Consider the following 23,491-nt stretch of genomic DNA (forward strand, 5'->3'; position numbering starts at 1 on the left):
GCTACCTTCTGCGCGAATTAACAAGAAAATGACAGCCGATTGGACCTCGAGGCGACCATTAACGCCGTGCCTTGAGTGTTTTATCGACACGCGTTGTGTCGAGCTTGATGTGAATCGTCCAGTTGTTCAGATGTACAGCGTTACATATTTGCTTTGGTACTCTGGGGAGATATTAAATGACCTGCAAACAAACTGAGTGTCGAGAATAGCGGTGCTGTACATACATTGAGTTTGCGATAACCAGTGCAGCTTGGGCCGGCTAATCGGAAACGTTACTGACTTTCGACATCTTGCGGTAAGCGATACCTTTTTTGTTCTTCGCCAAGATTGAGTACATGCAAATGGCAATCGATATCGACTATTACACAGAGTTAAACTTCATAAAATTTGGTACTTGAGTGTCAGATATATACAGACAATAGTTATATCTTATTCGATATGGAGCATCTGCATCAAAACTAATGATTATTAAAACTATCACGGCTAGTAATATAAATCATATATTGTGGCAATATGTTGCGGTTGCGTGTTGGCCACATATTGTGCCGTAGTATGGTATTGCGAAGCAGCTGGTGATATTTCCGTTGATTTGCATGTTGACCAGCAATATTCATATTTCAAAGAAATTTATTTCAGTACCGATTTTCCCCGGTACTAGTTAACATACCCATAGGACGGTAAATCTTTATACAGCACTCGTTTTCAATATTAATAATTGTCATTTAATCACATTTTATCATTTATAGAGCATCTAAATCCACATGGAAGTGCGATCAGAGACGCTGAGTAAAAAGATATAGTATACAAAAAAAACCAGTCACGGTAAAATATACAAGCGTTAAATGCAGCGGAAAGAAAATGAAAATGCAACATTCATAAAGTAAAACCTGTGATGAGGGACTGGACAAAAATTGCAGGAGGGGGAAGGCTGATAGTTTTCAAAATGAACCTGCCCGAAAAATAGTGACCATTCACAAGCGTTTTCGAAAAAATAGTATCCCAATTTTCATGCGCAAAAAATAGTGACCCCTGAATATCATATTCCGTATCAATAATGTCTTAAAATTGAAATACAATTTCTCATCGTATCTTTGAACTTTCAAAGACTACTTTTAGCCTTTACAAATATCTTTGATGCAAAGTTTTTACAAGTAATTCAACGAAAAAAGGTTACATTTCACAATAAATAATTCTATCAACTATACTTGCAGTACAATTGGCTATTCAACATCAAAAGGGACTATAGATCCAATGTTTACCTTCATTTATAGTTTGGCTTGTAATTGTACAGACAGCTCTATTATAATATTGTTTGTCAAGAAACTTATAAGAGCCTATAAATCACTCTCGGACAACGTTGATAATAAATACCCAGATATAGCAGGTTTGTCGAGGGAAACGTTGTACCGTTCACCCATCGACTATACCATGAGAGGCAAATCGACATTTTGGAGTTAAACTGATCAAGAACATTTGTATCAATTGTCAAACACTTATAAAAGCACAGATTTAGTTAATTTAGAAAAGAATTATTCATATTTTCCATAGACTATAATGTTTACAGAAATTTGTATCGGTGAAATTCAAAATCAAATTTCTTCTACACTTATGCACTAACCACCCTATTCTAATCAAGTGCATTTATATCAATTATTCAATGTCTATAAATGCACATACAGATATTACAAGTTTTGTAGTACTGGAAAAAATTATTCATAGTTTTATAATAGACTCCCGTGTATAGAGAAATTTATATCGGTGAAATTCCAAAATCGAATTTCTTGTACGCACATACACTTGTACCCATCCTATTCTGATCATGTACATATATATCAAATATCCAATGTCTCTGAATGAACAAATATTGCTACCTTTATATTGAAAAAAAATGTTCGTAGTTTTCTCATGAATTCTCATGTGCAGTGAATCAACATTTTCGATGAAATTTAAAAATTCAAATTTCTTGTACACACATGCACTTCTTACTTGCCTCTTCAAGCAAAGTACATTTATAGAAATTATCAGGAATATTTAAAACTACAGAGATAGCCTTTTTTGTAGGGGAAAACTGGTAATAATTTATCCAATAGATTCCAATGTATTGTGATTTGATATTTGCGAATGAAGCATTACAGCGGCGATATCTTGGCTTCTAATAGTTGCTTAAAAACGATGACCCTTCCCCAAATGCATGCGTGAAATTTCACGGCCTCCAAAAATGCTTGCGCGAAAAATGCGACCCGCCCCCCAAAAATACCGGCCTCCCCTTAAAATTTCTGTCAATCCCTAATTAGAAAAGTCATGGGAAACGTTAATGAACGGCAGCAGATTTAGAAAGAAACGTTTTAGATTCAATTTAAAAATTGGCGGGCTGGGAAAGACATATTCGGCAGACCGCACCAAATACATGACACTGTGCATAAATAATGTTCCCATAGTGTATACAAGATGACCCCCACAAGAGTTATATTCCCCCTGCATGGGTTAGATAACCTCCTCCCTGACAAGGGTTCAACTTTACTATGTCTAAACAACAGCCTATTTTGGCCATTCACATTGTTCTTTCTCGGTTTCAGTCTTCAGCCATATTTCACAACATGTACCTTGTCTTTCTGAATGTGAATCGTGCAGTGAAGAACTCGTAGTCCAGTATCGTGAATAAAGCACATAGATAAGGGTGCTTTTGGATTTACCCCTGTCGTCAAATCTGTGAGTCGAAATTGTATCCAAAAACAGACAGTGTTACCTTAAAGCTTGACCTTTCGCCCCTTTTGAAAATATGAGTCCAGCTGTCGTCGACCACAGATTTGCTAGGGTCAGCGGTTCACAACGATGCCTTTTAAGTGATGTTCATTCTCCGGAAAATGTGCTTACAGCGCTTCATGCATACAAAGTTTCGTGATATTTTCAAATTTATGTTTCCCGAATTTTTTAATTCTTACAACAATTTTGTTATAAAATTATGGTCATATTATATTAGTTTTCGTCTTTGCAAATGTTGACCGGCATATTTCTATATGTTGACCCCCGAGGCTATGCAGTTACTGCAGCGTCGATACCCTGGAAAAGACGTAAATAGCAATTATAATGCGAACAATCATTTCCGTTTATTCCCGGGCGGGGAATGAATAATGCAATAGTCGATAGTATTGAAATTCTTCTAGCGCAGATGTGACCGTCTCCGAGATGTAATTCAAATCACGCTATGGTCTCTGTACAGAGGAGAAAGCTGACAGAGGATAATATGGAAGCGACCACGAGCGTTTTGAGGTTGTTATCCAATGTCGTCTGTCAGATTTGAAAAGATGGCCGCAGATGTATTGTTCATCAAACATGAAGGGTGACACTTTCAATTTTCAGTGCAATTTGCGCTGACTGCTTAATCTTGTTATCTAGGACACCGAATTATCGATGTGCTATCATCATACCCGAGCCATCCTGATGCATAATCACGCAAGCATGCAAAACGAGATAGCGCAGGATTTTTTTTCGCCAACACCGACGGAATAATTTGCCGGGATGCATTGAAAGTAGCTTCGGATGGTTGACTGGTTTCTCAGAAGTATTGTGACGCTACATACAGCGGCACTTATGAGAAAGTTTTGGAAGTCCTTTAAAGGGACAACGACCATTCTCAGAGTAATTTGGACGAAATGAAAGATGTAAGTGTTGTCAGTAGCGTTGAAAACAGTAAAGTTTTAGTATGTATTATTTTTTTCAGGTTAGGAGGTGACTCCGACAGACGCGGGTTTGCCGTGCTCTTGACTTTGAATCAGCTGTGCGAGTACATAAATTCCCTTATTTACCGGTAATGCACTGACCCAGTCCCTCAAATGAATATAACAATCATAGACAGGCCGAAAGAAAATTGAAACGACTCGGGAAGATGGTTGTGCTTGTTCTAATACTTCTGTTCATAAAGAATTATGTTCATTTGCTGTTACGGGTTATCAGGGTCCGACTATCATATCTTTGGAGGGGTGGTCAAAATTCCAGGAAAATAATGAGCCGAGTAAAAATTGCTATAAAAAATGACCATGCTCTTTTAAAACAAAGTATTCACATGAAGTCAGGTCGAAAGACAAGCGTAAATTCCTTGGAAAGAAGTATTTAAGCTAGAATACAAACTGTGGAAAAAACCATCTAAGCCTATTTATTTTGAATGTGGCATAGTCGAATTTTAGAAGACTAGGTTTGATCATAGTGAAATTCGAGTCATCCTGCATATTTTTCATGAAAATAAATACTTACAGATGAATTATTAGGCGTTGAAGAAGGCGATCATGTTAATCTGATGTATTTTCCGTATTGCAAATTTTGACAATTTTTTCCGGTTTTTGAGCTCCCTATTTTTTCCAGGTGAATAACATTACACATTTTCCCCGCCAACCTTCGCGTAAATATTTTTTTTCCAAACTCGACATAGGTGTAAATTTTCCGAGATATCATTTGTATTGTAGATTTCCTTTCCATTTTTGACCGATCTCGAGATAAAATTATCGAACCCTAAAAGGAGTTTGCGTCGGAGAACAGAAGAGAAGAGCAAGTCCATTATACAGGACTAATATGCTCTTTTGCACAGACACAGAGACTCGGTCAGTCGTTTTCACACATTCGTTGCGTATTATATGCTTGGTCAAACACCGAAATAACTAATTTGCATAGCTCACTGATAGCTAACGTATAACGTTACATTTCAACTCGTATCAACTTTCATGATATGGAATGGCGCCATCGACATTCGCTGTATACAGACTCTGAGATAGTTTAACTTGTGGCACTCACAACTTGCATGTCCTTAGGTGACGATGAACACTGCAGCAAACATCAACTTCCATTTCCTTCGGCTTACATCCCCACGATTTTCAATGGTTCGTCCCTGACCGAAGCATACACAATGATATGCAGTTGTAGTAGTTACAGCCATTGGGGCATAGCTTAAAAATATCAACACGACCTGTAAATTACTGATATTATGCATACCAAATATGCAAACGCTCTCGGGTCAAATTGAAACTTTCGGATCAGCAACGGTCATTTTATTGTTTGCAGTGGGCCACACCCAGCAACGCAGCAGTGCGCAGGCAGAGGCGAATAACATTACAGTAATTGACTGATGAGATCACAGGGACTGTGATGAGATGGAGCAGACGTTTCATAGCAACAGCTCAGCGCCATCCCTTCAAATCACCGCAGCAACATCCAGAACATCAGTGTCATTGTGCCCCGTAATTCAACTCAGATACATGTAATAACAACCAGTTCTGTAACAAACAAGCAACAACAGCGTCCCCAGCGGCTCGCAGCTCAAACCCTACGAAGATCATAACCTCGTTTCTGAACTTGGGCTGTCATCAAAGTATTTTTTCATTCTGCAACAGCAGTCAACGGGTGAGGTTACGTTTGAACTGATCATTGTCTTTATATTTTCACTTAGAAGAAGATTCCACGGAAGAGACTAAAAGAGAAGAATTTCTCAAGATTAGTTGACTTTGTAACAGGTAAGTGCTAGTGCCGGTGAACCCTTTGGCCTCACGATGACACCTGCTGACGCTTTTGTCTATATCTGCCCAATACGAACCTGTGATTTTACGATCATGCATCGTGCTCGGGCAACTCTCGCGAGGTGGCCAGTAGTGCACTTGTGCACCGCGATCCTCGTTATAAGCGTCGATGAAACGTTCATATACGTTAGTTTTCTCGGCGGCTCGATTATAATAAAACGGGGCGTTTAGATCGTCGCGGATTGACCTTTGTATTGAGTCGCCGTTTACGATCGCGATTTTGAGGCAAAGTTTAAGACGGCCCAAAATTTCAACAAGTGCCGTTTGTTTCCTTCTAGCGGTATTATAAACACGTGTCTAAAGTTCATGATCAAAATAGTATTACCCTCCTTGACCGTGGTTGAACGGCATGACTACTACATCACCTCACTCAGAATTACATATATGTGGTTGAGGTTCAAAATTATTCCAATTGGGAGTGCGTCCCCCGGGGAGGGGTGGAGACCAGAAGGAAACCAGCACAAAAAGACCAGTGTATAAACGGACAAGAATATCTGTAACAAAGGCAGTAGTCACAATTTATTTTCATAGTGATATTTATCTACAGTTACTTAGAAATATAAAAGAATAAACAGCAGCAGATGTGTCTTGCGTCGATGTTTTGAATTCTCTATACGGATCGACGTGGGCCAGGAGCCATATTGTACGCATGCCACTATGGTGGAGAAAGGCGATATCCGATTTACAGGAATAAAATGACGCGTGAACCAATAATTCGTTTAATATTGTCGTCGGTGTACTCTTGAAAGTTAGACTCGGTCAAAGTCAGTCGATTTTCAGTAGATGGAAAAAGTACCGTGGCCCCTACACGCCACGGAACTCTATTACTTTTGAATATAAACTCTAATTTTTCTTGACAATATCTTTAATATTTGTAAGAGATTTTATTTCTCCAACGCAAACTTTTAATTTTGTACGGGCAACATTATCTTAACATTATCTTAACTTTAACTTCTCGAAAGTATTTTTAGTTTTAACCATAAACAAAATATGTTTCTCAAAAGTATTTTATTTTGTAAAACAAAAGTAAAATTTTTCAAGATAACAAACTCCCCTACACGTCATGGAAATTTATTACTTTTGAACATAAACTCTATATTTCTTGGCAATATATTTAATATTTGTAAGAAATTTTATTTCTCCACAGCAAACTTTTATTTCTGAACGGGGAAACTTATTTTTGGGGTAAACTGTTTTTAAAAACTTTTAACAAAAAAAAAAACTTTAACTTTTAAAAAATAACTTAACTTTGAACAAAATATTGTTTCTCAAAAGCGTTTTTTATTCGAAAAGAAGTAAAAATTGTTCACAGCAAGAGTTGAAGATTTTTGCTAAGCGCGAACTGAGTTACTTAAATGACATAACCTTATGTCTTTAGAGCAGAAAACTTAAATTCTTAAAGAAAAGTTTTATTTTTCAAGAGTAAAATTAATTTCTTTATGGAAAAAAGATTTTCTCAGAGCAGCAAATTGAAATACAGAGAATAAAACTTTTTTTTCAATGGACAGAAATTATTTTCTGAAGACAACAAAACTAATTCTTTCAAGATATATTTTCTACATATGAGTGTGGTTTAAGAATTTGGTAAAACTGAACTGAGAAAGAACGAAAAAGGAAGGATGAAAAAGTCAAACTTACTTTTCTTCAGAGCGAAATTTATTTCTGAGAGGAGAAATATTTCATGTGAGGGCGCAATTACCTATAATGCATAGCAAACTCTTTCTAGCGAGAGTAAACATATTTTGGGGAAGAGTAAAACATTTTTCCGACGAGCAAAACTTTATTTTAACGGCGGCGGAAGTTAAAGTATCCCACCATGCAACACCCAAGTTTGATGACCCAGAGTCTCCGAGACAACCATGACTGACTTCATCGGCGATACAGGCACGCTAGCCCGGCCCTAGCTGCAGTACAGTACCTCGAGGTTTTACCTGGGTATTTGGGTCGGACGGTTTGCCGTACTGTACTGCAGCTAGCCTGGCCCTACCCTGCCTGCGTACGATGCTGTGTGTTGGGGCCGTATAACGCCTGGAACACACAGATCGTACGCAGGGCTATGGGCACGGGCACGCAAACGAGTCAGTTCAACAGTTGCCACTTGTCTGAGTCCCCGAAGAACGGTTTTGTGTTTGAGTGATTCGTCCTGACTGCAGACGTTGTGCGACGGGATGGACCGCATTGGGTTCCTTCATTAGCTCTGCATGGGCTGTGTGTTACCGGCGTTATACGGCTTCCCACCACATAACGCCGGTAACACACAGCCCTGCCATGCAGAGCTATTCCTTCATCAGTTGCTGTGTTGTTAATGTTATGTTGTGTGATAGTCATCTTTTCTATAAGCCAGATTCGTAATTGATAGAGTCTTCGACTGAAACTGAACCTGGCCCGCCAGATTTGACCACAGTCGAGCGTGGTTCAATACAGTAGTTGTGGGTCCACAGCTGTGGTGTTTTCGGACGGGATATGCCTTTTACGGGCTGGTTGACTTTCACGTTTTTGACCCCGCAAAACACGTGAAAGTCAAAACCAGTCCGCGACTGTGGTCAAATCTGGCGGGCTCGGTTCACTTTCAGTTTCTATAAATTACGAATCTGGCTTCTCCTCTTAGAAAAAATGAATATCACACACATTGGCTGTGTGTTACCGGTGTTATGTGGTGGGAGACTGTATAACGCCGGTAACACACAGCCCTGCCATGCATAGCCCTGCGTACAGGTCTGTGTGTTCCCGGCGTATAACGCCGGGAACACACACACCTGTACACAGGGCTATGCAATGCAGAGCTAATGAAGAACCCCAATGCGGTCCCGTCGCACACCGTCTGCCGTCAGGACGAATCACTCAAACATAAAACCGTTCTTCGGGGACTCAGACAAGTGGCAACTGACCCGCGTGCCCGTAGCCCTGTGTACGATGTTGTGAGTTCCCGGCGTTATACAGCCCCAACACACAGCATCGTACGCAGGCAGGGTAGGGCCGGGCGGGCGTGCCCGTATCGCTATGACTGTTATGAAGTCAGTCATGGTTGTCTCGGAGAGCAGATCGTCCATGTAGCCGACACGAACACGAACTGTCTGATACCGGCTACCAACTCGGAGACTCTGGGTCATCACACTTGGGTGTTGCATGGTGGGATACTTTAACTTCCGCCGCCGTTAAAATAGTTTTGCTCGTCGGAAAAATGTTTTACTCTTCCCAAAAATATGTTTACTCTCGCTAGAAAGAGTTTGCTATGCATTATAGGTAATTGCGCCCTCACATGAAATATTTCTCCTCTCAGAAATAAATTTCGCTCTGAAGAAAAGTAAGTTTGACTTTTTCATCCCTTTTTCGTTCTTTCTCAGTTCAGTTTTACCAAATTCTTAAACCACACTCATATGTAGAAAATATATCTTGAAGGAATTAGTTTGTTGTCTTCAGAAAATAATTTCTGTCCATTGAGAAAAAAGTTTTATTCACTATATTTCAATTTGCTGCTCTGAGAAAATCTTTTTTCCATAAAGAAATTAATTTTACTCTTGAAAAATAAAACTTTTCTTTAAGAATTTAAGTTTTCTGCTCTAAAAACATAAGGTTATGTCATTTAAGTAACTCAGTTCGCGCTCAGCAAAAATCTTAAACTCTTGCTGTGAACAATTTTTACTTCTTTTCGAAATAAAAAACGTTTTTGAGAAACAAATATTTTGTTCAAAGTTAAAGTTATTTTTTAAAAGTTAAAGTGTTTTTGTTAAAAGTTTTTAAAAACAGTTTACCCCAAAAATAAAGTTTCCCCGTTCAGAAATAAAAGTTTGCTGTGGAGAAATAAAATTTCTTACAAATATTAAATATATTGTCAAGAAATATGAGTTTATGTTCAAAAGTAATAAATTTCCATGACGTGTAGGGGAGTTTGTTATCTTGAAAAAATTTTACGTTTGTTTTACAAAATAAAAAATACTTTTGAGAAACATATTTTCTTTATTGTTAAAACTAAAACTACTTTCGAGAAGTTAAAGTTAAGATAATGTTAAGATAAAGTTGCCCGTACAAAATTAAAAGTTTGCGGTGGAGAAATAAAATCTCTTACAAATATTAAAGATATTGTCAAGAAAAATTAGAGTTTATATTCAAAAGTAGTAGAATTCCGTGGCGTGTAGGGGCCACCGTAAAAAAGTCATTTCAAACAGCTTCTCGTGTATCGTTGCACGTGAAGATGTTGCAATCCATACAATGACCAAATTTCTATCCTTGACTGATGCTACCGAATGGATCGGAGCTCGTACGAATCGAGTGTACAGCCATCATATGTTCATCCAGTTCATACATTGTTTGATTTCCAGAAGTCAGCTGTAAACACCCCCTCAGAACGATTTCAATGAAACGAACACAAGCGACCTTAAACTACAGAATCAAGTCAAGTCTACCTTGACAGCATAATTAGATAGGTTTCTAATACATTGTGTTTTTCCCTTTGCATCACTCGTCTAATATATAGACACTTACATCAAAGTTAGAGTCTAATATTAGACGAGTGGAGAAGAGGCAGATATTAGACTCTATTAGATATTAGACTCTAACTTAGATTTTAGATGATATTATCGATTTTATCGGATATTATCCGATAAAACAGCATGTCAGGCATCTGCCCCTTCCCCACTCGTCTAATATTAGACTCTAACGTAGATTTTAGACGAAAGTATCGATTTTATCGGATATTATCCGATAAAACAGCATGTCGGGCATCTGCCCCTTCCCCACTCGTCTAATATTAGACTCTAACTTAGATAACTTAGATAATATTATCCGATAATGCCTATAGTGCCTATGTCGCGGTATCCTCGTCGAGCTACGCCTTGTGCACCAATCAACCTTTACATTGCCATTCACCGGCGTCCTTTTGTCTTTGGTCGGCTATTAGCTTTCCATACAAAATCACTGGGAAGCGACAATTCAAGTTCCTGTCCAGGTTTTTTTTGCCTGAAAACTTTTTATGAAAGACGTCTTCCATCTACAGCCCCCGACACTTTGCAATTTATTTGTATCATGGAGATATAAAGGAGACCCTACACGTTAGTACAAAACATGACATGGTATTTGATTTTTAAATCTGACATCGATCGCTTGACGGCGTCCCACAGCTACATCATCAGACGTCAGTCAGTCCAACGCTTTGTTCTCTCGCTACGTTTCACAGTACGTGCGCCAGGTCTTGTTATCGGCAAGCTCGATCTGTGTGTTTATTTATTGGACAATTATCATCTCGCAGGAACCGGAATCGAGCGACTCGACGAAAGAAGCCGCTGCGAAGAGGAGCTAGCGCCACGGCCGGCCGTCCAACATGCGGATCAGCGGTCGACATCTGACTCGCTACTTGGTGGCTGTCGTGGGACTATTCTGCACTGCCGCCGTGTACAAAGGTGAGGAATCTCCGTCGACGCTCTCTAACCATTTATGTCCACACAAGCTCGCTCACAGAATGTCAGGTTTACGATTTAGGTTTACCTCACACTCGAGGCCCTGTCTCAATATTAATAATACTGTAATGATCTGTGAGTCCGCGTGACGCTATCGCTCAATCAAGGTCATTACTCTCCGTTTACGAGTTCGCTAGGTGTCAACATGGAATCACCTCTTTCGGCACACCGTGAAGAAACACCCAAGTGCAGCCCCGTTGCCATTGTACTTGACATATCCAACATATCGATCAGGGTACGTAACTGACTTAACGCGCTCATAAGCCTATTGTTTTCTCGCTCACGTTCAGCGTATGGCTTCGTGTGTGTTAGCGACCAAGACAACTAGACAGGCCCTATCTCAACCACGTGCATCTCACTACAAACATCTAGTCCACTTGATATTTTGTATTTTTTCGAAGAGAAATCTTCTGATCGGTTCCAGATTTGCACGGTGCAACAGCCCGTGATTATGTCCTATCGCTCTAATTAGGCCAACGTAATTAAATTCTTTGTTTTGCGTCCACTCAAAATGAGAAAAGGTACGCGTCTATGCGGCTGAAAAACACACACGATGAAATTAACACAATGTAATTTGATTGCAGCAAATACAAAATTGTAACAAAATTTTTAGTTCAGAAAAGCTAAGCGGTTATGTCCTAAAATTTCCTATTCAAATACACTGTGTGTGTTTTTCATGAAAACCTTAAAAAACCTAAGCGGGTGGGGACGCAAAACAAAGAGTTTAATTACTTTGGCCTTTACTTTCATTTACATATGCCATGGCTCGATGATTTGCTGCTTTGGACACTGCGCATCGTAATTTGTCACATCATTGCAAACATTAGCTAGAGTAGAAGAATTAGTACCTATGGTATGATCAGTATCATAATACATTTTCCGTTTTAGTTAATTGTCACGGAAAGAAATTAGTCGCCGCATAAATTATGAAAAATGTGTACTAAATTCGTATCGATATGGTCTAGTGGTCGAGGGAAATATTAGAGTAAAAAATCCAGAACCGGTATGGCTGAGTTCAGACTCAGATTATATCCGCTTCACTGTCTGTGCTCAGACCCCCAATACATACAAAAGCTCCGGTGTAAATGTTGACGTATCAACAATGGGAGTTAATTACGTAATTGTCCGCTTGTCTTCAGACTTCAGCTTATGAATATTGAGACAGCCAGTGTCCCAACACCGTCAGCACCGTTCTGTGTGTGGGATAGGAAATCCGGGGGATCTCAGCTCCCATGCGACTGTCTGTGGCCGGCAGGCATTTTGCCTTGTTTGAAGGGGAAATGCTTAGGCCTATTACACATTTCCATGCCATTGTAAAATATACCATGCAATCTATTTACTGATCATTTAGGGACAATACTACTTGTGGGGGATGGGGGGTGTGGAGGGACTATCGTTGACCCACACATTTTAGACGTGTATCAACTACCTCTATAGGTTGACCCATAGTCCCTCCGGACTGTGGCTGACCATTGGTAGCTCCATGGACTGACCGAATGCTTCATCGGATTTTACATGTTCATACGTACGCAGAGCCCGAGAGATACTGTCCACAATTTTCATATTTACGATTGTTAAACTAGTCCGCAATACATCGTATTCAACGGCTTATCACAATCTGTTATTATTATTATCCTTTATTTCAGGTCGATGACCCATACAATAAAAATATACACTCAAAAAACTACATTAAAATATTTAAAAAGATCTTAAAAATGGTGAATAAAAATCCCTAATAGAGAATACTCCGACTGTTTCCAAAAGGTGGAATGAAAATAATGTTATGTTTCTCATAATTCATGATAGCGATTTGTCAACTCGAATCGTCATGTTTGTTTTGTGTTCAGATGCAACACGGATGCCCTGAATATGTTATAGTCTCAGCAGATGTAACTTAATGTACAGGAAAATATTGCAAATGTGTATTATCACGATGTAAATGAGTATTGCATCTTGGGAAATATCTCTCGAGAGTGTCTCTGTGTTCTATGTTACTGCGTTTTCGGCAAATTGAAATTAATTTGTAATATCTGCGCTCCGTAGATGTGTTTTGCAATAGGCTACCGGTGCCGTCTCCTGCACCGGATGACATCTATAGCATACGTCATGGAGTTTTGACTAGAGACAGCATCGCGTAGCCATAGCAACTGATGCAATTTGTTTTTAGTAGACAGGTCATTATGTGTCAAGGGTTAAAGATCGCTTTTTCAACTTCCATTTCATGCAATGATTATTACCGAGGCGGGGTCAGTCGTACCGCGATATGAGTAAAGTAGTGTTATTACAGCTCACCGTCTTCCTTCGGGGAATAGCTAGCAAGAGGATATCGGGAAACAGAAACAAGAGTAGTTGTGGCTCAAAGTTAAGTCTGCAAAGATAACACCGTTTATTTCTTAAACATGGATGTTGCATATTTCCAGGAGTTGTCCCTTCCTCCTTCTTCCTTCTCCCGTCATGGATGTAAAAAATAGACATCCATGCTCCCGTCTACCCCCTCCCATACCTCTTATATACAGTGGTTATTTGCATACATGTAATCTCATCATATCATCCTCTGTACACGTGGATATCACGCGTGACATGATCCCCTCACACTGCTACGTCAATGTCATTGTCATTCAATCGTTTTGTGTATGAATTCTTGACTTGTAGGGCACTAGGCGAAATATAACTAGTGTATAGGTATTACGTAATAATAACACAATTGCCATCGGAGGTGAAATACTTGTAATAGTTCATCTTTGTCGAGTTTGTTATTGTACCGGCCATACTGGTATTTATCTACGATATATGTATAATTTATAGTTCATAAAGGCGACTTAGTCAGCCATAGCTATCGACTGCTTCTATGGAAGATAAGAGCACGTCAAACATATATATATATGTTATTGAAATAAATGTTGGCGTCTAAAGTGTGCTCTCGATCGGAAAAAAAAATGTTAAAAAACATATCTATAAAACAATTAGACCTTTTGGGCGTACATCATTTGCCTTGCCCCATGTTTTGGGGTATGGATTGAATCGAAGAATCGACCATTGATAAAATACAGTGGACAAGCAGTGACGAAAAAACATCACTTAGACTTAAGTACAACAGTCTCAAAATGGACCGATTAAAATCTAAAGATCCCGTGGAAAATCCACATTTTAAAAAACAGATGTTGGGCGGTCAAATTTTATTTTTTTTCTCCTGTTGCGAATAACATCTGACAATAATTTCGGGAATACTGTTAGTCAACACCTAGTGCCGTGTTTTCCCAGCAATCGCGTCTACCATAGGGCGGCAAGCCGTGGGATTGCAAAACGTTGTCATCTTAATTAGAAGGCTAATGTATGTTTATTAGGGACCTCAGTCCATGCGGGTATGCCTGGGAAGCTAGATATCAAGCTTTGTCAACCATGACGGTTTGTCTTATGGATCAGTGAAACTCAATTTAATTGCGAAAGCCAACCACACACCGACAACTACAATAACCTCGTTGGTTTTACATCGCAATACAAGCAACTTTATGAATACCATCACCACAAGTTCACATACGAAATCACCGCAGAGGACAAAAGAGACGATTGAAAGAGAGACCTTGCTTCAAGTGCCCCTCTCCACCTTTACTCCACTAACTCTCTTTCCGTCAGTCTCTCCGCAGACTCTTTCTGTGCATATCTCTGTCTGTCTGTCTGTCTATCTGTCTGTCTGTCTGCCCGCCCCCTCCTCCTCGCTCATATTTCAAACGACTGCTGATAGCACGATTGGAACTAATTTTGGATAATTGGATCTTCATGTTTTTCAAATTTCTCAAAAGTGTTTGGTGCCATATAGCTGAATATTGCAATATTACAAAGTACTCATAAAAACGAGTGTGTAACTTAAAAAGAAAAACAGATGAGCTCACAACCTTACTTCACCATCCAATTGTCCCAAATTAGTTCCAATCGTGTTTGATATTTTCAAGCACTTCTGTATTTTGGAAAAAAGTTGGAAAATAATTAAGTTAGACCATAAACTGGAACGAATTACCATAGAATTATTTTTCCCGACATTTTTTCGAAATTAGAAAGTATATTAACCCGATAGTTTTGTAATATAGAATACCTTTTCACAACTCCAGTGGGTACAGATAGACAACTTATATTGTTTTTGAAGGATGAATTCACCATTAATTCATTTTCGCATCGGTTTCATCGATCGTGTCTGAAACCGGGGTCGAATATATGCATGGTTACCCATTCATTCAGTATCTTTCAACTTGTCAAATAATATAAGTAGTATCTCGTATCAAACAAAATTCATGAAAAATGGCCGACTTTGTCCTGCTTAACCTTGTCATAGTAATAATGCCATACCCAAATATGTTCCAGCGAACCAGCTTTGAGATGGCTTACGATAATGCTTATGATAATGCAACCTGTTTCCTGAGGGCAATTTTACTCATAAACCAGGTTCTTGTTAATAAAACAATGTCAGGTTGTACCTCACAGTTCTACTGCGCCGATATGAAATTAATGAAGGGGATGATTAGGGAGGGCAATTCACAGATATGGACTGTTTTCTTTGAAATACCATACAGAGATAGCCAGGGTGAAGTAATAAGCACACTCGCGACACTGGCGAGGCTTGTATAATGAAAAAAGTTTAATCACGGTCCCTCCAGAGGGACAGAGGGACCGTGGTTTAATACATGACATTTATTGATCATATTCATAACTTCTAGACGTCGGGAATAATATCTGTATTACCCCGTGCCTAGACCACACTACCTTCTCGTCCAGTGTAAATTATGTGGTAATTAATCACTCATGGTGAATATTTTATCTTATTACAGTTTATCTCCATGGTGACATGATAAACGGTGTGCAGTACATGAACCAGAAAGTGAAGGAATACCGGGCTTCGGAAACCGTGGGCGTCGTGAAACCCGGAAACAAACCCCATTTCAACAAGAACGACGCAATACATTTGGTAAGACTATTTTAATAATAATAATAACAAGGCAGTATTGCTGAAGGCAATGAGTACTTGGGCCGTGATAGAGTAATTTTGAGGACAATATATACTACTATTCAAATATGGTCTTGAATTTCTCCTGTCAATTAGGCATTTGATTAACTGGTTATTAAACGAAGCAATGGCATGACAACGGCAAAATATGTCTAGCAACTTTTGTGGAGTTTGAGGCAGGGGTTCTTTATTTATAGATAAAATTGTTTTAACTCCTTAAATATTCAAATTACAGCAAATTTCTTTTGTTCTCGATGGTAGATGTCTAATATTTAGATGGGCATATTTAGATTTCTACCCTATAGTTATCCCTATATACCAAAAATCGGACATCCAGCTCTATTGGCTTGCTCAGAATTAGATATGCGCATAATTAATGAGGTACAATATGTGGTGTCATAAGGTGTCCCATCATACCAAATATGAAGGGTGTAGCACTTGTGGTTACTGAGTTGTGGACAAATATATCTATTTGAGGTCAAAGGTCATTGAGGTCACGTGACATTTTGTCAAAATAATTGTATTGCTAAGTTATTCCTATATACCAAAAATCAGACCTCTAGCTCTATTGGCTCGCTCGCTTGAAAACAATCTCATAAACCTGGCCATATGGGCAACTGTGTATGGGCAGCTGGATACTTGACTTCCCGGAGAAGGCGAGCTGTCACGTTCAAGCTCAGGATTATTTGTCGATCAAATTTCAGTAAATTTACCTTACCTAGATGAAATTTTGTCTATAGGCTGAAATTTCGCCGAATTTTGACGAAATTGCATCGATTTTTCAGGTTCATATCCGACATTTTTAGTTTTGAGTGCAGACAGAAATAAGTTTTGAGGCAACATGGCTGCGACCCCATGTTGACCCCGGTATCTGCTAAAGTGCGGGTTGCGGGCTGCGGGTTTTAGAATTATGGCTAGATTTCTAATATATGTAATATGGCATTTAGTATATAAGAAATAAAACCTTTAGAATGTGTCTATTATCAATGATGATGATGGCTGCCTGGCCATTACAAATAATTAGGGATCTGAATCACTTTTCTTTCTTGCCATGGATGTGAGTGAGAAATATACGTAATACCAGACTGACAAAAAAAAAAATCGCGCCTCGGAAATGTCGCCACTTATCGCGGAATGAAAATGTTACATTTCTAGTATCAGGCCATAGGAAGTAAATTCTTTGTAATGCATCCATTCACAATTCGGTTCAAGGGCAACTCATACAGAAAATTAAACAATGCCTAGTTAAATGCAATGCATAAGGAAAGATTTGACTTAAAAAAGCGTAGAAGTGATGTGTATTGTAAATGCCGTGTATTTTTCATGAAATCTTTAAAAAGAAAAAGACGTACAACAAAGGACTTAGTTTACTTTGCCGTTTCGGTTCAAGCGAGGTCGCGACCTCAGAGAACGACATTCTGCTAACATTTTAGTTTGTGTTCTGCAGCTCCGACTCTCAATAATTTATCTCCTAATATCATGAACGTATGACTTGCACCTGCAGTATGATAGTCGCTCCATGCCGGTATGCCCCCTTCAAGCATTTGATCCAGCGTGACTTTGAAAAGTTTCCTAGGACTATAATCGTGTTCACCACAATAAATTATTTGAAACGGCGTTGAAAACGATTTTGAAAATTGTGCTTTTATCGGCGGTTGAACTAATCTGAAGTGTGAGAAGGGCGAAAATGATATCAAAAAACACACATTTTTTCATGCCCGCAACCCGCAACCCGCAAAATAGCGCATCCGGTTGACCCTAGCCCTGCGTACGATGCTATGTGCTACAGCTAACACACAGCATCGTACGCAGGGCTAGCGACAGAGTTGCCGACATCGACGGTTATTTACGAGAAGTCAATAAAAGACTGTCATTTTGGAAGCGATCGAGTAGCTGAGGTAGGCTGGGATACGACTTGGGCCCAAGAACGCTGAATTTCGGCAGTAATTTGGCTTTTTACGTGAAGTCCCAAAAATGGATTTGAAGTCACCGACCCTACTACGTAAGGGTCTTTGCAGGGTTGTGGTGAGCGGGGCGATTAGCTGTAGCGGAACACACAGCATCGTACGCAGGGCTAGTTGACCCCAAGTGAAAATGTGTTCGCGATCAAATCTTTCTATATTTTTTTCAGAATTTTCGACAAAATCATTGCTTCTTAAATCTTTTGTAAAATATAAAATACTAAAATAAAAATGCGATGTGCCATGTCTCCAGATTTCTAAAACATCGTTCGTTGACCGTTCGACGGAATACTCATTTCGCAAACTTGTGACGCAGTTGAAATTCAATACTGACCGACAAATAATCTTAATGAGACGAGATCATTCTAGACCCCGGTTCTAGACATCCTCCAAATTATCCAACCATTCGCGTTAGAGTTCAGCTCGCTTAGAGTATCATAACATTCTTCGGCCTTCGTTTAGATCGACCCTAATCTCTCCCATTTAGAAATAAATACACAAGCTACCTCGACAAAGCTTCGTGCACCATCCAGGACCAAACGCACTACAAATCTGTCTTGACGTCATCATCTCCTTACATGGTAATCGGCATACCGTTTTTTAGCAAAGGAGACACAGAATACGTCGGAGTATTCAGTTTCAAAACGTATTACATTGTGTGATGTTGTCAAAAAAGGTAATGTTACTGCAGTGGTATAAATTACAAAACACAAAAGTTCAAATCAGTTTATTTTGGACTGGCTTTACCCAACATTTCATATTGTTTCTTATGCCAGATTTGACCACGTACTTACTGGCGACCCCTTTACATGCAAATTTTGTGTCAAATGGTGTGTTCTCCTGGAAAAACAAACGTACGATTTCTATATGAAGGAGGCGAAATTTGCCCTCAAAACTCGAAACCAACCCTTTATGGGGTGTACCAAGCTATTTTGAACGAGCTTCTCGAATCTGCAGCTCTATTTCGAAATGATGGTCTGGTTTTCTCAGCTCAAGGATAAGTGTTCTCCATCGCTGTGGGCATTACTATTCTCAACTGGGGGTACAGTTTCCAGTCGTAATGTTTTTCATTGTGTCCGGGATATAAAACCTTTCTTTTCAAACTTTCACTTTGATTAACACTAGTCCACATCTTGTCAGTGATTAAACATGTTTCAAGTTTAAATGTTAAATTCTGGTCTCGAGCCCTCCTGTTCGACCAAACTGAAATTACCCCTCCCACTTTGGCTCGTCCAGTGGGTGTAGCAAGGGTCGTGCCATCGCTTAGGAAACGGAGGGTGCATTAATTGTTGCATTTCGATGCACATTTTGATTATATTCAGAAGATTTTGTGGCAAAAACTCAGATAGAGAAGCATTAATATTCACATCTCACTTATTCATGACTGGCTGAGAGCAGCACTTCCATTAAGTTAACATCATTACGCCATTTATTATGCCAAGAAAGATGAAGCCAAGACATTTTGCCCTCCCTGGTCTCAGCCAGAAATGGTTATACCTTATTTACAGAGTTTTTTCCCACGGAATGAAAACAAGTGTACTTGGGCTGAGGCCCAAGTACAATAATAATAATAATAATAATAATAATAATAATAATAATAATGGTTTATTTAACCTCAAAATGGTTACCCTGGGGTCAAATTACAAGAGGTAATACAATTCTAAAAAAACAAAATACAAATACAGCAAAATTTACGAGTCATATCAACAACAACAACATCAAAAGTGACAAAAACCCACATTCAATAGTGTAATAAATTAACACAATAAACAACTGGGTTTACGCTTGGTTCTTGATTGGAAACTTCTAACGTTACAATTTCTCGTTGGATATCTATGGTTAACTTTAGGTTGAACAAGGTAATTTAATTTATGCTCTGGCTGTAAGATACTTTCACCAAATTTCTTACAAATATCTTGCCTTCTAATAATTTTAGTTGAAGCATATTTTGTGCTTCTCTACATGAAGCAAGGATATATAATTTTTAAGGCTTTCCTCTGGATTTTTTCTAGTCGATCTTTTTGTTTTTTCCGTCAACCCACAAGTATATTCTAATGTTGATCTTACAAGCGAGACATAGATATTTTCAGATCTCGAACAGGTGCACCGAATCTACTCAATACACGTAAGATGTGCAGCCTTTGTGAGGTTTTGCTGGCCAACTCATTAACGTGACTATTCCACTTCAACTTATTATTTATAGTCAATCCTAGACATTTAAATTTGATATTGATATGTCACATATTGATAGTCACATTCTCCGGAGGGACTTGCCATATGTTGCCGGTCGCTGTAGCATGTTACCCGCAACCGCCGCTGCTGGGAATCACGCAAATCAAAATATGATACGTAGAAGAACTACCATCATAAATATTTACCGAAACATAAACGCTACTAATTACCATTAATAGATTGTATTTACATATCATTCGGGTTAAGCTATTTCCGCATGACCATATGATGGTTGTCATTTATGTCCCTGTCCCATACGTGATCATATATCCAGGGCCGTCTGTGAGATCATATCAGACAGGATTATAATTCAAGGAGACACACTCCCACATGAAGAGGGCGAGAGTCGAATTTCTAGCATCGTTCGTATCTCATGAATGACACATGCTATGATTTTTTTCTTTGGGAATAAGAGCACTGCTCACAGTCATGAAAATGTTGCTCCATGAAAGTTGCAGTAGCAGCCAAAAATTGAATCCCAGGCCGATTTTCAGAAATTTTAACCAGAGACAGTTTTAGATGTAAATACGCTAATGTATTTAGAACAAATTTAAATCAAAAGTAGGAAGTGGCTAGAAAATCCCCCCCTCCACTACGATTTGCAACACCCCCGCCAGTTAGATTCCTCCCAACTGCCAACAGTGAACCGTCACGCCCACCGTCTCCAATCTAAAACACCCCACTGTCACAAAGTGTTTTCCCCTTGCCATCTGCAACCCACTGTTCGCCAACTTGGCTTTACTTGTGTTGATCTCTGAGCAAAAGTGAAAGTCCCCCTCCGCTAATGGGAAGACAAAACATTCCGCTCTCTAATTCCATGTCCACTGATACGAGCAAAAAAGAATTCCTGCTCCCCCCTTCCCACCCCTAAATCGCTCATGATGACTGTCTTTTCATGACTAGCTTTATCAGCGTCCAAAGAAAATTTGCAATTGTTTATATCTATAAGCTGCAGAAACACGCTGTCGCATGGAGAGCACAATTGAAGTTGTTAAGCCCTTGTCTTTTACATACTTGAAAGTACCCCAACGCGGCAATGGTATTTGTCACGGTCTGTATGTCTGTGTGTCTCCATGGATGCAGTGTGAATGAGTGGGTAGGTGAGGAAATCTTTTCTTTCCGGAGGTCGTCCGTTTCGAATGTACGATTTGCATGCAAAGCGTTTGTACTCTGTGGCGTTGACTGGCATAAATCGATACTGTTGTCAAATGTCGGTATGAGGCAAATGTCGGTCAGGAATTTGTCTTGTACGTTGACGATACAACGAGGCATTTCACAATTTGATTTGACCCACAACAAAGAATAGCCTCACTTCAGACGAAAATGCCTGACCGAGTCAGACTATGCTACACAGACATGTGTAAAATATTTGTTTTTGGACACAAACTATTGCCGTAAGGGATTGACTTTCCCAAAACTTCATCAGTAATAGTCACGACATACTAACACTTCAGTGAATGGCTTATTTGTACCATTATCAGGTGAGATAATTTTTTATGGACAGGAAAATCAGCACATGCGCACCCACGTAATCTACTGATCCAAAGTGTTTTCTATTTTGTCTTTTATCTGACAGGATGGCGCTTTACTTAATGACAGTACAAACACAAATCAAGGCATCACTGGGCAAGTACCCTTCAACTTGAAAGATGAACTTGGGAGTAGGAAGTCGCACGTGCGTGACCTCTGTGCCAAACTACACACTCGGGATGTTGACCTTGATAATGTTGACCTTGAAAATCTAACCGCTTCCACGACTCTATACGTCGAAGACAGGTACAAGTTCCTGTACTGCCCCATCCACAAAGTGGCTACCTCTAATTGGAGGCGGGTGCTGATGGTGCTGGCGGGAGACGTGCGCAATGAAAGCATGGTCGGAAAGTCGCACTACCACGACTACACCTCAAGACACATGCCGTTGAAGAAATATCCACCGGAGGAACGCATCAAACGGCTGAAGACGTACAAAAAATTTATGTTCGTAAGGCATCCCTTTGAGAGGCTCTTGTCAGCGTACCGAGACAAGTTTGAAATGGGGGTTAAACACCAGGAGTGGTGGTACATGGAGACCTTTGGTGTCCCTATCAAGAAATGGGCTCACCCAGAGATGTCGCCCCGAGAGCTGAGGGCGCAGCGAACCAACGTGACGTTCGCAGAGTTCATTGGCTACGTCGTAGCATACGCCAATACAAAGAGAATTGATATGCATTGGGAGCAATATCACAAACTGTGTCGGCCGTGCGATATAGAATATGACATCATAGGCAAGTACGAGACTCTAGAACGAGATTCCAATTACGTGCTAAATGCGGTCAATGCCGCCGACAAAGTTCACTTTCCGTCAGTAAAGCTGGACAATCATCGTACATACACCTCGGCAGATATGATTCTTAAATACTTGTCGAAACTCTCCGATGAACAGTTGAAAAACTTGCGGCAGACCTACTCACTAGATTTTGAATTATTTGATTATGACTTTATGTAGATTGGAGGAGAGGGTTACAGAGCAAGGATCATTAGCAATAAAACTTTCCGTTTTAAAAAGTGATATCGACAGAAAATATTTCTTTGAGTTCTTGTAAACATTTATGTGGCTGTCGTAGGAGAAAGGGGCGGGAAAATTTTCTTTAACTGCGTGATAGCTAGAATGGTATGTGATACAATGGCGGAGATTGTAAAGTTCAATCCACGGTCCCGAAAAACCAGGTACGTGAGATGAAGAGATTGTTGATTTTTTTTCACATATCCTCCCCAGTCCATTAAGTAAATAAGAAACACGGCCTAACAATAGCAGGAACAGTACCTTATCATTATGCCATCACGTGACCCAGCTACATGAAAGCTAGGCGTAGCAATATCTGCTCACTTCCACTTTAAAGGAATGTGTCGACCGAGGGTAGAGAGACGTACAGGAGACCCGAAACTCCCATGCTAACAAACAATGCAATTTTGTATTCTCGTCGCGTATATAATATATATATATATATATAATATATATATATATATATATATATATATATATATATATATATTATATATATATTATGAAAGTTCATTGCAAGTATTGCTGGTAGAGTGCTCGATGGTGCAGATCCAGAGCAAAATAGTGTAGTGATAACGGGAACTAAGGCAGTTTCAAGGTAGGCGTTGTATTATACTGGACAGTTTCGTGTAGGTAGAAGCTACATTCATCAGATACCATAGCCTATTGAACAAGAACGCGGGTGCTCAACAAAAAATATGCGTAGTACTGGACTGAATATGCAAATGAGCCTGAAATTGAAT

The 23,491-nt window shown here is 39.4% G+C and overlaps 1 protein-coding gene across 4 annotated transcripts; it reads left to right on the forward strand.

Annotated features, from left to right (window-relative positions):
* The first annotated feature begins 5,046 nt into the window (after positions 1-5,046).
* On the forward strand, positions 5,047-22,754 carry LOC139140658 (carbohydrate sulfotransferase 9-like). 4 transcript variants are annotated; one of them, XM_070710033.1, is made up of 4 exons: positions 5,047-5,501; positions 10,810-10,960; positions 15,838-15,974; positions 21,783-22,754. In XM_070710033.1, the coding sequence occupies exons 2-4, from the start codon at positions 10,882-10,884 to the stop codon at positions 22,689-22,691; spliced, it is 1,125 nt and encodes a 374-aa protein (XP_070566134.1). In that variant the 5' UTR covers positions 5,047-5,501; positions 10,810-10,881; the 3' UTR covers positions 22,692-22,754. The 4 variants fall into 4 exon arrangements, with proteins under 4 accessions (XP_070566134.1, XP_070566133.1, XP_070566132.1 ...); XM_070710032.1 differs by lacking the exon at positions 5,047-5,501 and adding an exon at positions 10,470-10,612; XM_070710031.1 differs by lacking the exon at positions 5,047-5,501 and having other exon boundaries at positions 10,660-10,960.
* The last annotated feature ends 737 nt before the right edge of the window (positions 22,755-23,491 follow it).

Source organism: Ptychodera flava, chromosome 9, assembly GCF_041260155.1.
Source record: "Ptychodera flava strain L36383 chromosome 9, AS_Pfla_20210202, whole genome shotgun sequence".
NCBI lineage: Eukaryota > Metazoa > Hemichordata > Enteropneusta > Ptychoderidae > Ptychodera > Ptychodera flava.